Here is a 16,162-nt window from a genome sequence, read left to right on the forward strand (position 1 = left end):
AAGCTGTGGAATCAAAATTAAGAAAGAGGAATAGAAGAGAGTTACAAAATGTTGAAGATTTAAACTGATAAGTTTTGAGAAAAGTAAAAAAGAAATGTGATATAGTGGATGAGATAGGACTTTGGGCTATAACCTGAGTGAAATTTATAGACTCTGGTAAACCAAATCCCTAGAGAAGAAATGCAGCCAAGAAAATGTTAAAAACTTGTGTTTCTGTTGCTTATAACAAAAATACCTGGAACTGTGTACTTCGTGAGAAAACAAAATTTATTACTTACAGTTTTGCAGGCTGGGAAGTCCAAAGTCCAGGGAAAACATCTGGTGAAGGCCTTGGTGGTGGTGACAGTAATGCAGGAGTCTCACATGGCAGAATGGCAGAGCCTATAAAGATAACTTCTCATGTGCTTTCCTTTTAAAGCCCTCATAACTACACCCATGACTACCATTAAACCATTCACTTTGGCAGGGTTCTCACAATCTCATCACCTGTTCTAGGCCCCATCTTTCGATTATCATAATAAGATTTCCCACCCTCAATATTTACAGTGGGGATTAAGCTTCCATGGGTTTGGGGGACCATTCAATCTACTGCATTCTGCCCCTGCTCCCAGCCCCTAGCTCATGTCTTTTTCACATGCAAATACATTCATTTCATCCCCAAAGTCTTAACTTGTTTCAGCTCAAAAGTCCAAAGTTCACAGTTCCATCTGTGAAATCAAAACAAGTCATCTACTTCCAAGATACAATGGTGGGACAAACATAGGGTACATATTCCCATTCAAAAAGGGAGAAATAGGCCATAAGAGTGGGTAACAGGTACTAAGCAAGTCTGTAGGCATCAAATCTTAAAGCTGAAGATTCCTGTACCTTGACTCCATGTTCAATGTTCTCTGCATGTTGGTGTGGGGGCTGGATCCCCAAGTCCTTAGGCAGCTCCACTTCTATGGCTTTACTGGTCTCTGGTCACAGTTTAGCTCTCCCATGCTGGCACTGCATGCTGGTGGCTCTATAGTTGTGGGGTCTCCATGGTGGTTTCACTCGCACAGCTCCACTAGGCATGCTTCTGGTGGGGGTTTTCTGTACAACTCTGACCCCACATTTCCACTCAGCATTACCCTAGTGAAGGCACTGTGTGATGACTCTGCCCCTGCGACATCTCTTCCTGGGCCCCCAGCCTTTTCCATTCTTCGTTGAAATTGGGGTGGAGGCTCCCAAGCCTCTGTAGCTCTGGCATTCTGTGAGCCTGCAAACTTAACACCACGTGGATGCCACCAAGGCTTCTGGCTTGTATTTTCTGAACCTGCAGGTCCAGCCACACCTGGGGCCTGTTTAGCCACAGCTGGACCAGCCAAAGCAGCTTCCGGAGGTGGCCCTGAGCAGCAAGCCCACAGAGGGTGCCTCAGGCCTTTTCCTGAGACCATTCAGTCTCCCTAGGTCCCTGGACCTGTGATGGAAGGGTTGGCCTCAGAGGCTTCTGCAGGACCTTTTCCTCCTCCTCTTGATAATCCCTTTCTAGGGGCCAACCCGTAGCTCACTTGGGAGAGTGTGGTGCTGATAACACCAAGGCCATGGGTTCGGATCCCTATATAGGGATGGCCAGTTAGCTCACTTGGGTGAGTGTGATGCTGACAACACCAAGTCAAGGGTTAAGATCTTCTTACAGGTCATAAAAAAAAAAAAAAAAAAGAGCGTGATGTTGATAATCCCTTTCTTTTGTACTAGTCTCCTTAGTAAATGGCCCCTGGGCTACACCATTGCATTTTTCTTCTGAAAATGCTCTCTGGTTCTCTACCACATGTCCAGGCTGCACATTTTCCAAATGTTTACACTCTGCCTTCATTTTAATTACACATTCTGGCTTTAAGCCATGCCTTTTCTGCCATAACTCAGCATAGGCTGTTGCAAGTAGCCGTGCAGCTTCCTGAATGTTTTGTTGCTCAGAAATTTCTTCTGCCAAATTCCCTGGGTCAGCACCTTGAAGTTCCACGTTCCGTAAAGTCTTTGAGCATGAACAGAATGCAGCCAAGTTCCTTGCCAGTTCATAGCAAGGGTGATCTTTGCCCCAGTTTCCAATAAACTTCTCAATTACATCTAAAAATCTTTGAATGGCCTTTATTGTCCATATTTCTATTGGCATTTTGGTCACCACCACTTAACCAGTCTCTAAGAAGTTCCAAATTTTCCTTCATTTTTTTGTCTTCTGAGTCCTCCAAACTCCTCCAACCTGTGCCCAACACCCAGTTCCAAAGCTGCTTCCACATTTTCAAGTATTTGTTATAAGCAACCCCCACTTCTCTGGTACTAATTTTCTGTATTCGTCTGTTTCTGTTGCTTATAACAAAAATACCTGGAACTGGGTAATTTGTGAGAAAGTGAAATTTATTGCTTACAGTTTTGGAGGCTTGGAAGTCCAAAATCCAGGGAAAACATCTGGTGAAGGCCTTGGTGGTGGTGACAGTAATGCAGGGGTCTCACATGGCAGAATGGCAGAGCAGAGAGATTGATATAACTCCAAATGTACTTTCCTTTTAAAGCCCTCAGAACCATGCCCATGACCACCATTAAACCATTCACTATGGCAGGGTCCTCACAATCTAATCACCTATTCCAGGCCTGATCTTTCAATTATCATAATAAGATTTCCAACACTCAACAGTTACAGTGGGAATTAAGCTTCAGTGACTTTGGGGGGCCATTCAGTTCACTGCAAATTGGTAGCAAATTATATATGAGTTTGACTTAAGAGGGCCAAGTTTATGGAGTAATAGAAAATAGAAAAATAGGCATCACAAAATAATACATTGTTTTCCCATTTAAAAAGGAAGTATAGAGCCGGCCCAGTGGCGCACTAGAGAGTGCGCTGCTTGGGAGTGCAGCGGCGCTCCTGCCGAGGGTTCGGATCCCATGTGGAGACTGGTTCCTGCTCACTGGCTGAGCGCGGTGCGGGCGCAACACTGAGGGTTGCGATCCCGTTACCGGTCAGTAAAAAAGATAAAAAGGGGGGAAAAAAAAAAGGAAGTATAATTTGAAAAGTGAGTATGGGAAAACATGAATTTAGGCCTATGCAGAGAGATGCCTTAGCACAGTGGTTAAGAGCGCACTCGAGAGCCTATTGCCTTGGGTTCAGATGCCAGCTGCACCACAAAGCTTTGTGCCCATGTGAAAATTCTTGACCTCTCTGCCTAAGTTTCCCCACCTGCCAAGTGGGAAATTAATAACGGCCATGGCATGGTATTGTGAAAATGGAGGGGTTGCCAGGAATGGTGCCTGGCACATAATACCATATTGTGTTATTTTATTATATAAAATTTGAAAGATCTAGTTGATCATTTATTTGGAACAAATAAGGGAACTTAAGGGATAATCTGATCAAATCCTCTGTGATTCCGTAGATGAGGAAACAGTGTTCTTATATGACCTTTATTAGTCATTTGAAACTCATTATCTACTAGTCTCCTTGGATAATTCTTCTTCTTTTTTTTTTTTTTGTCTTTTTCCGTGTCCGGCAACGGATCGCAACCCTCAGTGTTGCCCCCGTACCGGACCAGGGACTGGCAACGGGATTGCAACCCTCGGCGTTGCTCCCACGCCTCGCTCAGCCAGTGAGCGGGAACCGGTCTGTATGTGGGATCCGAACCCTCGGGCGGGAGCGCCACCGCGCTTCCCAAGCGGCGCACTATCCAGTGCGCCACCGGGCCGGCCCTCCTTGGGTAATTCTTAAATAGCTTTCATGTATTTAAATCTTCCACTATGATTCTTATGTGCCCCAACAGTATTAGGAACACATAGCAGAGCTTAATAAATACTTCTTAGATTTTTTAAAATACAAAATTGCAAATTTATCTCATTGGCAACCATTTATACATTAGCAATGATTAGCTTTTTTTTTTGCTTATTTGTTTTTTGGGTTTTTGTTGTTGTCATTGTTGTTTTTGGGGGGTGGCTGGCTGAGGGGATCCAAACAAGTTTGTTGTTGTTGTTTTTAAATACTATTTTGGAAGACCCACATGTCCCTGGCAGAAGGGTCCGGACAAGAAAATGTTAACACAGGCAGAGAAAGCTCCAGAAGGGTTTGTGGCCTGGGCTGCAGGTTTTGCTGGGTCTTGGCAGTCAGAGGGTAAAAAGTATGTTTACTAAAAACGTTTGAAGAAAGCTAAAGGAAGGGACACCAAGGACCGTGGCCTGTATTTTACAAGTGTTCCTCACTGTTTAGCTGTATCACTCTGCCTCGTGCTGATTCCACAAACATGTGGAGCCTTTGGCCACATGCTGGACACTGGGCAACTGGGATACAAAGGCAACATAAACATAGCTCCTGCCCTCTGCTCACAGCCTTTGGAGAAACAGACATGTCAACAGCCTTACAACACTACCCAGGCCATGGAGGGAGGTCCTGCAAGGCCCCAGAGCTCAGAACCCAGACCTGACAGCCTAGCTGCCAGAGGACTTGAAGAAGCCTTGACCAGGAGGTGACATTTATCCTTACCTTTAGCAGAGTTTAAGAGAACATCCTTAACAGTAGGAAGGCAGGGTAGTGCGGCACTTTACTAAACTGTCCATTTGTGAGCAGTTTCAGACAACTGATTTTCTGCTGGGGGACGGGGAATTAGAGTGGGGAAGATGAGAGTGAAAGGAAAAACCAAACCTAAAGGTCCAAATTCTGAGGAGATGAACAGACTGGTCCTATATGGGACAGAGAGTGCATCTCCCAATAACTGGTACAGGCAAGAATAGTCAGTGGGAAAGTAGCTGGGCAATAGGTTATTCATACAGGTGCAAAGTACACCCCACAAATCATTTAGTAATTTCAAAAGGAAAAATGTTCCTTTTTGAATTGTATCAAAGTTACACCCATCCCTGCACATCCGTTTGGCCCTGCCTGCCTCTCAGGACCCACTTGTCCTGATTCCTGTGTAAGGCAGCCCCCTGTGAGGGTTGTGAAGCTCCAGCTTCCACCTTATTACCTTACTTCCTACAATGATGGGCACCTCTGTATTTGGCAAGGCTGTCATTACACCTGCCAGGGAGGGAACTGCAGCAGCTCCCATGCACAGGTCTAACGCGACAGGACCCATGGCTGCCCTGGTCTTTCCAGTGGCTGCCCAGAGGCACTGATTAACACAATCCAGAGTACAGGTACATTAACACCCTGTGAACTCTGTTCTGTAAAGGACTCCTCCAGGATGAAATGGTGCTACACAGTATCTCCAAAGATGTTTCATATGGCCAAGCAACCTGTCATGCTGTTTATGAAGAAGCCATGGCCAGCTCAGCAGTGGACCACCTAGTATTTCTCCTCCTCCTTTTCTGCCTCAATTCTTTTTTTCCACTCTTGCTTTCAAAGGATTGCACCCCTCATTAGCATGGTATCTTTGCCTCAGTCTCTATTTCTAAGAAAAGGTACTTTTCCATGGAGATATGGCTGTTACTTTCTCAACCAAATCATCACCTTGAGCATTACTATTAGTGGGAAAATCCAATATATAACCTTCCTCATGGGATGCCTATGTAGTATTCTTGCAAAAATATGTTTAACTCAAATCTAATCAAGCCTTCAGAACTGTCTTCCATTTTAAGGGAAATACAGGCTTAAAAGTAAAAGTTAAAGGACACCATCAGGAAACAATCAGATAAATCAAGGATGCGCAACTTACTATAAGTCAGCTGGCCAGACTCTTCAAATGTCAACATTCTAAATCAAAACTAAACGAATTAAGATGGGGGAGTTTTTCCAGATTAACCTCCAGATGGAATCCACAAAACTTGATTAGATCATGAGTGGGAATTGCATAAATATCTTTAGGGGACAACTGGGAAAATTTAAATTGTGATTGTAGAATGATTGCTAAATTTCTTAGATGTGATAGTGGTAGGTGACTATACTGGAGATTGTGGTTATTCTTAGGAGATTCATATTAAAGCTTTTAAGGATCATGATGTCATACCGACAGCTTATTTTCAAAAATGGTGTGTATCTATGTGTTTGTGGAGAAAGAAGAAAGCAAATCTGGTAAAACATTAACAACCACTGAATCTAGATGGAAAGCATTTTTGGTTCTATTCTTTTGACATTTTTAAGTGTTTGGAAATTTTCATAATAAAAAGTAGGGAGGTAAATACCAAGAAAAACTAGGTAAAATTTAGGATATATTTCTATTTGAAGGAATGTTTTAAATTACATTTTATTTTCCTCAACGAGTTTCAAGTAAGCAGACAGTAATTTATCGGGACTAATTCATCCACCTCAAAATGGATATTCACAACAGAATTGCTGTGCTTTCAAAAGCTCTATACCTCATGCATGTCTCTAGCAATTTCCCCTGCAGAAAAAATTCAATGTCATTTCTGCACACTCAAATTCCTGTTGGCAGAATAACAGCAAGTAGTACAGGGAGCTGCTTCCTTTAAAAAGCTGCATTCAGGGCCAGCCCGATGGCGCAATGGAGAGCGCGGCGGCGCTCCCACCGAGGGTTCGGATCCCATGTGGAGACCGGTTCCCGCTCACTGGCTGAGCGCGGTGGCGGGCGCGACACCGAGGGTTGCAATCCCGTTACCGGTCAGTAAAAAAGACAAAAAGGAAAAAAAAAAAAAAGCTGCATTCAGCACACAAACTGCTAAGAACTGAGGCACTGTGGAGAAATTCTCCTGTAGAAGTAAATTTCTATTGATCTGGGAGAGGCATGAGTTATTTTTTCTATGTATCCCAAATATTGTATAGGATCCACACTGGAGCAGCATCGTTCTCTACAGCTGTATTGGCAACAGGTAGACACAGATTAACTAATACGGTAAAATGCAGTTATTTCAGGCTTCTATTATTAGCACCACCTTGTGACTCACTGGGAAAACTCTTCCCCAATTTGTTTTGTTAATGTAACTTAGCTTTCCGTCATCTTTATTCCTCCCATCCCAACTTGCCCTCATCCCCAAGATGCCTCCAGGCAGAAGTGTTCCCAGTCTGCTCTCACCAGTCTGGCTGGCCCCAGGTTCCTTGATCCATGACTAGAGTTCCCAGGAAAGCATGCCCTCTAACATTATATTCATGCTGGCTAAACTGGCTAGGCTGCGCTCTGGATTCCTAAAGGAGTTAGTTCCCCGCAGGTCGGGTCATCTCAGCTCCACTCAGGGAGGGTCCCCTCTCATACCCACAGAATGCTCATAATCCACAAATTTTCATTCTTCCCTTCTTTAATAGTAGAACTAACTCCTCAGTTAAGAGTGGCCTCATGGCAGGCAACCCCGACATCTTAGTGGCTTATCAAAAGCAGCCATTTATTTTTCTTGTGGGTCAGCAGAGGCAGCTCTGCTTCAGGCTATGAACCGATTTGGTCATTTAACAAAATTACATTGAATGTAAATACTGCTATTTTTGGCTTAAAAATTATCATCTTTTTTTTCTTTGTCCCATACCTATTTTTTGGGCTTTGATTTTGCCAAAGAGTTCATTTTTTTCTCTCCTAGTAGTGAAATTATACTTTCTATTTTATGATTTCCCTAGATTTTACAATATGTATGAAATTACTAAAAACCTTTACCCCCATAGACTACCTCAATCCTTTTTACTCCTTGTTTCATATTATTGTTGTCTGCTATTTTAAATCTATCTTAACAACTCTAAATTTTGTGTGTGAAAGTGAAAACAGGTTTAATGTAACAGATAGGAAGTACAGACGCAGTGCCGCCTAGCTCCAGAGACTGAGCAGGGCCCACAACAAGTTTAATACAAAAGTAAGAACTACACTTTCACAGAAAAACTCTAGATTTTAACTGTCTTGTGTAAAATGTTTATTTACATTTGCCCACACATTTCTCTTTGTTTTTCATTAATTTTTGCATCTCAGAACCCCATCTGGGATCACTTTCCTTCTGTATTAAAGTGCATTCTTTAGAATTTCCTTTCGTGAAGGAGAGGATGAATGAAACAGTCTGCAGAGGATGAATGAAACAATTTTTTTTTTTTTTTGACTGGTAAGGGGATTGCAACCCTTGGCACGGTGTTGTCTGCACCACGCTCAGCCAGTGAGCACACTGGCCATCCCCTATATAGGATCTGAACCTGCGGCCTCCGCGCTACCAGCACAGCACTCTCCCGAGTGAGCCACAGGGCCGGTCCAAATTTTTCATTTTTCAAATGTAAATTTTTCAAATTTTTGTTTGCTTTAAAATGTGCCTATTTTGTCCTCATTCTTACAAGATTATTTAATTAGGTATAAGATACTAGGTTGAAGGGCCAGCCCGTGGCTCACTTGGGAGAGTGTGGTACTGATAACACCAAGGCCACAGGTTCGGATCCCTTTATAGGGATGGCCGGTTAGCTCACTTGGAGAGTGTGGTGCTGACAACACTGAGTCGAAGGTTAAGATCCCCTTACCGGTCATCTTTTTTTTTTTTCCTTTTTGTCTTTTTTCGTGACCGGTAACGGGATCACAACCCTCGGTATCACAACCCTCGGTGTCGTGCCCGCACCGCGCTCAACCAGTGAGCGGACCGGTCTCTATATGGTACCTTCCTGATCTTTTATATCTGTCTCCTCACCTTGTGAGACTTTTGGGTTCTGTTTAAGTCCTTTCCCCCATGCTGTAGCATAGAAACTGCCTCCAGGTAGTAAGCTACAGAAATTGTAGGATTTACCTTGTCTGTTTCCCATTGCTTAGGAATCATAGTCTTATACTGCCTATTTTCCAATGTTGAAAAACCCATTGTTTCATGTATTTTGCTTATTTCTAGTTGTTTAATGCAGGATTCTGCAATATTCCATTTTTGTCAGAAGTAGCAGCTCTTGTGAGGTTTAAATGAGGTAATAATGCATAATTCTAGGTTGACAGTTATTTTCTATCTTTATATCCAATCTTTTGTTTCCATTGTTGCTGCTGAGGAATCTGTTGTTTCTTTGATAGTAATTTGTCTTTAGCTGTTAAGGCTTATTTTCTCTTTGATTTTCTACAGTTACACTATGATGTCTGTGTGATTTTTATAAACTTATTCTGCTTTGTATTCTTTGGACCTTTACATCTGTAGATTTGTACTTTTCATCAGTTCTGGAAATTTCTCAACTCAATTGTTTGTCCCTTCTGTTCTTTCCTTCTGAGACTACGCTAAAATATATGTTAAAACTTCTCAATGATAGGACCGGCCTGTGGCTGACTCGGGAGAGTGTGGTGCTGATAACACCAAGGCCACGAGTTCAGATCCTATATAGGGATGACCGGTTTGCTCACTGGGTGAGCGTGGTGCTGACAAAACCAAGCCAAGGGTTGAGATCCCCTTACCGGTCATCTTTAAAAAACAAAAACAAAACAAAACAAAAACTTCTCAATAATGCCTTCCCTCCTTTAGATATTTTCCTATGTTTTTCTATTTCCACGCTGCACTTACTCTGGATAATTCCATACATATCTTTCAGTTCACCAATTCTCTTTTCTCATGTATCCCAATCTGTTGCCAAATACATCTTTAATTTTTTTTTATTTCGTTTTTTTCTTTGATTTTTTTTTATTCCATCTTTAAATATTTTAAGCCAAGTTATTTTACAAATGTACCTGATAATTCAATATGGGAAGTCTATATGGGGCTGTCCTTTTCTGCTGATTTTCATTCATACTGCCTTTTTTCTATGTACCTGATTATCTTTGACTGCTTGTTAATTATTCCCCCTGAAAAATTATTTATAAGGGTTACCTGAGGTGTAGATTAAAGGAGTCCTCTTCCAAAGTTTTGTGTTTGGGATTTCCAGGTCTCAGGTTGTGTTTACCCAGAACTCAGTAAAGGCTGGTCCATAGCCACAGTTTGTCAGGGATGTTTTCTTTTCCCTTTTTCTTCTACTGCTCTGCTCAGTAACAAGGGTACCGTCTGTACAGTCTCCTGAGGTTGAGGGAGGGAGATGGGTTTAGATCTGGTTTATCTTATCCTGACATTGTAGCACTTTGGGAACCCTGCTTAATTTTGGAAAGGTTTCCTATAAGATTGGTCACCTTGGGTGGGCCTGGCCCTGAACTTCTCTCTCACCCATTGTGGCTGGTGAATTGGCAACCCAAGTGAATAGCGTCAGCAGTCTAGAGCATAGGCTGCTTTGGTGTTTACCTGATTACAGGATCCCACTTTAAAACTGCCCTGGGGCTACCCACTCTTTTCAGCCTCAGTGCTCTCTTCAGGGAGTGGGAGGGTGCTATGGTCTGAATGTTTGTGTCTCCCCACTCCCAAATTCGTATGTTGAAACCTAATGACCAGTGTGATTTGGGGGGTGATTAAATCACGAATGCAGACATTTCATGAATGGAATTAGTGCCCTTATAAAAGAGGCCCAAGACAGACTCCTTTCCCCTTCCATCATGTAAAGATGCAGCCAAAAGGTACCATCTAACAAACCGGAAGTTGGACCTTGACCAGATATCAAGTCTGCTGGTGCCTTAATCTTGGACTTCCCAGCCTCCAGAACTGTGAGAAATAAATTTCTGTTGCCTGTAAGCTGCTATGTTGTTATAGCAGCCTGAACTAAGAGGGCATACACCTACATTTTAAAAATGCAGTCTTTTTCACTCTTTTCAGTGGAAAATTGATGTAAATAAAGTATTGTCCCACCTTTTCTGTTTTTCTTTTTCCTAGACTTTTATGATGTTTTTCATTGCAGATTTCTAGATTTATATACTTTTTCTATTTTTTGGTTCTTGCCCATGACATTTTCCCATACATATTTAACTTAATAAAATTTAGAGTTAGAAAACACCTTGACCCTCCTCCCAGATAATACAAGCACTGTAGGCTTCTTTAACATAGATCTCCCAGCTTCTGTTTACCTACCATAGTCTAACATTTTTATTTTATCTTCAGCCCTACAAATTATACACTACTTAAAAATATATATATATAGTTTTGCTTTTCCTACAAGTTGGCAATTTTATTTTTCCTTCTTGCATATCATTTTCTGGAAGGGGGTGGGGTAGTCTCTAAACCATCTCACATCCTGGACTGGCCTGAGCAGGCTTAGCCACAGCAGCTCGTTGGATCTGTGCTACGACACCCACCTAGGGTGGCTGAAGACTGGGAAACCCCACCATATCTGGGATTGGCCTGAGCAGCATGTATCTGGCCCTAGGTAGACTTGAAGCATGGGCCATTTCCAGAGCATCCAAATAGACAAGGGCTTCTGTAGGAACGTGTCCCTGTACTCTGTGCAGTGAGGCATTCAGAATTCCCACCCTAGAGGTGGCCGTTGTCTCCTTTGTTACTTAACCTGTGTCTCCCCTGAAAGTAGGTGGTGCACTAGGTCAGGTTGGAGCTCAAGTAGGATAGGTGTATGTGTGTGTATGGCGGTGGGGGGGCTTAGAGCCACAGGCACACAGACCAACTGCCCTGGCCACAGGGCACATAATTATCAGAAGAATCTACTTTTACCCCTTTGACTTATCTAGTTAACAGCTTCATACACAGTTAACAATATTTCATGTTAAATTCTATCTGTTCCTAACAGAATTGTTTCTGTGTGGTGACTGATCACTCATACAAGTTATGATCCATCTTTACTATGATCACATTGCTTACCTGTGGTCCCATCAAAATCCATTCTGTGCTTCTTCCATTGGAAGTACCACCTAACTTGTGGTGAAACCTGAGTTACTAACTCTGTGGGATGAGTCCCCTGCCACCCTCTCTGGTTTGGATCTGGTATAACTTACCCCATAAAGATCTGACACACAATGGCTCTGTATATCCCTCCATCTAAAGTAAGTCACAGCCTGTTTACACTTGAGGAATTTCTTTATTGGAATTCCACCTTACTTTGCCACAACCATCTGGCCTTCAAGGCAAAGACAGAGTGAGCCCTGGACAAAGTATTCATAACATTTCACAACAGACAATATACATATGTAATGCGTGAAGTCTTTACAATAACACATTCTAAAACAATCAAACATTGAACAGGATTACTAAGAAACATGAATTTCTACCTTTCTCTCAATTACTGGTAGCTATTTAGCTTTTTAGCTCCTGAAATAAAATGCCCTCCTTCCCAACATTGCTATTGACAGGAATCCCTGAATTGAATCTTTCTGTCAGGTAAGGTGCAAATTTATGTTAAAGATGTAATTCATTAGTTACTTACTGAATATGCCAAAATCCCCCCCATGGGAGAACCTTTTATTGTAGCATAATGTGTGAATACTGCTGTCCAGGTTTTCACTAATCACACATTCGTTATTCATTGAGGGGGTTCATTTGAAAATTTTAAGACATTTCACCCATTCAACTAGTGTATTACAATACTATATCCTAATCAATTTGCATTTTTTATGAGTAATTCTCTCCTATCTCTTGTTAGATTTATAACAGTCTATGCTTTTTACTTTTCCTACAAGGACATCCAAATTTTGTTTCAGAAGTCATCTCACTGCCACCCCCAAACCATTCAATTACATAAGGTTTATACTTCATCATCATGATTATTAAATAAATTTATATTCCCTGAAGCCTATCTCTCCCTGAATTTGCCTACTGGAGGCCCTTCTTGGACTTTTTTTTCCACTGACCAATGTATAAATTGTATGCAAAGCTATACTTGAATTTCCTACATTTCTATTCACAGAATTTACCCAAATATAAACTTTTTGATGGCGACTATATGATTTCCAATTGAAGTCCTTTCTCCATTTGTGTGTTTTCTTTTATGTCCAGAAATGTCTGCTTATACTGAAGATTTTTCTCACATTCCATCACTTTAATAGATTTTATCCCAATAAGGACTATTGTATATTCCATAAGGGCTCAACTACCTTGACACTGGAGCCTTCCTTGCTGGCTATGATTGAAAATTACATAGAAAAGATTACTCATGATCATATAGAACAGTTTCATTTATACTATGTAAATTATAAGCCATGAATAAGAACCTCAGACATTCTTACATTCATAAGGATTTTTTTCCATTTGAGTTTGCTGAGACTGGGTAAGCTCTGCCTGCTACAGAGGCATCCCCATTCTGGTCCCATCCAGGGTATTCCCTCCCTCGTAGGTTCTCTTCTGGGATGTGCCACGACTTCCAATATTCATCATATTTAAAGAATCCTCTCCTGCATGGGTTCTTTTATGCTTAGTGAGATTTGATCTGATATTAAAAGCCTTACCACACTCATTACATCGGTATGGCTTCTTTCCAGTGTGGATCCTTTTGTGTTGGTCAAGGACTGATCTATAATTGAAGGATTTCCCACACTCACAATTATAGGGCTGCTTCCCACGGTGGATGCTTTTATGGTTGATAAGACTTGAGTGTGAGATGTATGCCTTCCCACATTCATCACATTCATAGGGTTTCTCGCCGGTGTGGATCCTTTTATGCACTGTGAGGCCGGAGCTGTTTCTGAAGGCTTTCCCACACCTATCACATACATAGGGTTTCTCCCCCGTGTGAATCCTCTTGTGTTGAGAAAGGAGGGAGCTATAACTGAAAGATTTCCCACACTCGACACACTTGAAGGGTTTCTCCCCAAGATGGACTCTTTTATGGCTTATAAGAGTTCTGCTTGAGAAAAAAGCTTTTCCACATTCATCACATGTATAAGGTGTCTTGCCCGGGTGGGTACTTTTATGGTTAATAAGGCTTGAGTGTGAGATGTAGGCTTTTCCACACACATCACATTCATAGGGCTTCTCTCCAGTATGGATTCTTTTATGAACTTTAAGGCTTGAGTTGTTTCTGAAGACCTTCTCACACCTGTCACATTCATAGGGTTTCTCTCTAGTATGGACCCTTTTGTGTTGAGAAAGCAGTGAGGTGTAATTAAAAGATTTCTCACACACGTCGCATTTGTAGGGCTTCTCTCCAAGATGAATTTTTTTGTGGTTTATAAGGGTTCGGTATGTGATGAAGGCTTTCTCACACTCATCACACTTAAAGGGCTTCTCCCCAGGGTGTACACTTTTATGATTTATAAGGCTTGAGAGTGAGATGTAGGCTTTCCCACATTCTTCACATTTGTAAGGTCTCTCCCCAGTGTGGATTCGTTTATGTACTTTAAGACCAGAATTATTTCTGAAGGCTTTTCCACACTCGTCACACCCAAAGGGTTTCTCCCTGGTATGAATTCTTTTATGCTGTTCAAGGGCAGAACTGTAGTTGAAGGATTTCTCACAATAGCTACATTTATAGGGCTTCTCCCCAAGATGGACTCCTTTGTGATTTTTAAGGCTAGAGCGTGAGATATAGGCTTTCCCACAAACATCACACTTATATGGTTTTTCCCCAGTATGCAGCCTCCTGTGGACTTTGAGGCCTGAATTGTTTCTGAAAGTTTTCCCACACACATCACATACATAAGGTCTCTCTCCAGTGTGGATAGTTTTATGTTGAAGAAGCAGTGAGTTATAGCTAAAGGATTTCCCACACTCCTTACATTCATGGGCTTTCTTCCCAGGATGAATGCTTTTATGGACTGCGAGGCCTGAGCTATAGCTGAATGCTTTGCCACAGACATCACACTTGTAAGGTTTTTCTCCTGTGTGGATCCTTTTATGCACTATGAGGCCTGAGCTGTTCCTGAAAGCCTTCCCACATTCATCACATTCATAAGGTTTCTCTCCAGTGTGGATGACTTTATGCTGAATGAGGAGAGAGCTATAATTAAAAGATTTCTCACACTCATCACATTTATAGGGTTTATCTCCAAAGTGGATGCTTTTATGGTTTAGAAGTGTTCTGCATGTAATGAAAGCCTTTCCACACTCGTCACATTCATAGGGCTTCTCACCCGTGTGGATCCTTTTATGAACCCTGAGGCCAGAGCTGTTACTGAAGGTTTTCCCACAGATGTCGCATTCATAAGGCTTCTCCCCTGTGTGAATCCTTCTGTGGACTCTGAGCCCAGAGCTGTTCCTGAAGGCCTTCCCACACTCGCCACACTCATAGGGCTTCTCCCCTGTGTGGATCCTTTTATGCTGGTCCAGCACAGAGCTATAATTGAAGGATTTTCCACATTCGTCACACTTACAGTTCTTCTCCCCAGAGTGGGTGCTTTTGTGGTTTATAAGGCTGGAGTAGGACATGTAGGCTTTCCCACATTCCTCACACTTGTACGGCTTCTCCCCAGTATGAATCCGCTTGTGGACCCGAAGGCTTGAGCTGCTCCGGAAAGTCCCTCCACAGTCATCACACTCATAGCGTTTTTCCCCAGTGTGCATAAGTTTATGTTGAACAAGGCGGGAATTATATTTGAAGGATTTCCCACACTCATCACATTTATGTGATTTCTTAACAACACTGGTTTTCTGCTGTAGACTGGGATGAGTGTTTCCATTAATGTTCTCCATGCATTTGCCTTGTTCACTGTTTTTCTGTTCTACGCAGACAGTTTGGTGTGTAACATGTTTTGAGCTCAGATGTAAGCTTTTCTCAGATGCCTCATCTTCCTGTTCTGTCTTTATATTTGCTGTGTTCTTGGCTTTGTCAATCTTTTTCCTGTTGCCACTTTTGTCTTCCTTCATTCTTTTTCCCTCTGGCTTTTCCAATTGATTTTCTACCTTGCTATCCCAATCACAAGTTTCATCAACCTTAGATTCCTGCATATGATCCTTGTGAAGACCTTCCACTTTGGGCCACTTAGGTTCTGCATTTCCAAAGTTTTCATACTTTTCAGTTGATTCCTCATCCTCAGTGGCCGTCCTCAAATGTGACACTAAACCAAAAAAATGAAAATGATACCTGTTCACTTTGTTCAGAAAAAACTGGAAGAATCACATCAAAATTCACTCATTTGCTTGACAAATATTTATTGACTACATGCTGTGTGACAGGTACTGTTTTTAAATACTGGGGATACAGTGGTGTACATGACAAAATTTCTGTCCCTGTGAAGCTAATGTTGAAATGCTAGAGCACTGTAATTTCAAAGGAACAAAGAGATTTTCTATTCTTGCATAACAGTTTAGCATCAGGACAAGGTGAAATTATGCATAGAAGCGTGGGCGACACTAATCGGTTTTCGAACAATGTCACCTAGTCATGGAAAAAGAGAGCGTAGAAGAAATCTTTTGTGAATAGAAGATAGAAAAATTAGCAAGTAAGACAAAAGTTAGGCATAACTATTTTATTACAAAAAATTAGACATAATCAGCAGAGGACAGGCAAAACTAATGAAGAGGAGAAATCGGTACCTGGTTAGTGGTGTTGGGG

General features: G+C 41.9%; 1 protein-coding gene across 1 annotated transcript; it reads right to left on the reverse strand.

Moving 5' to 3' along the window:
• Window positions 1-11,735: 11,735 nt before the first annotated feature.
• ZFP62 (ZFP62 zinc finger protein) lies at window positions 11,736-15,864 on the reverse strand. The gene has a single exon (XM_008572515.1). The coding sequence runs from the start codon at window positions 15,553-15,555 to the stop codon at window positions 12,955-12,957; it is 2,601 nt and encodes an 866-aa protein (XP_008570737.1). The 5' UTR covers window positions 15,556-15,864; the 3' UTR covers window positions 11,736-12,954.
• Window positions 15,865-16,162: the final 298 nt, after the last annotated feature.

Source organism: Galeopterus variegatus, unplaced genomic scaffold, assembly GCF_000696425.1.
Source record: "Galeopterus variegatus unplaced genomic scaffold, G_variegatus-3.0.2 Scaffold797, whole genome shotgun sequence".
Lineage (NCBI taxonomy): Eukaryota > Metazoa > Chordata > Mammalia > Dermoptera > Cynocephalidae > Galeopterus > Galeopterus variegatus.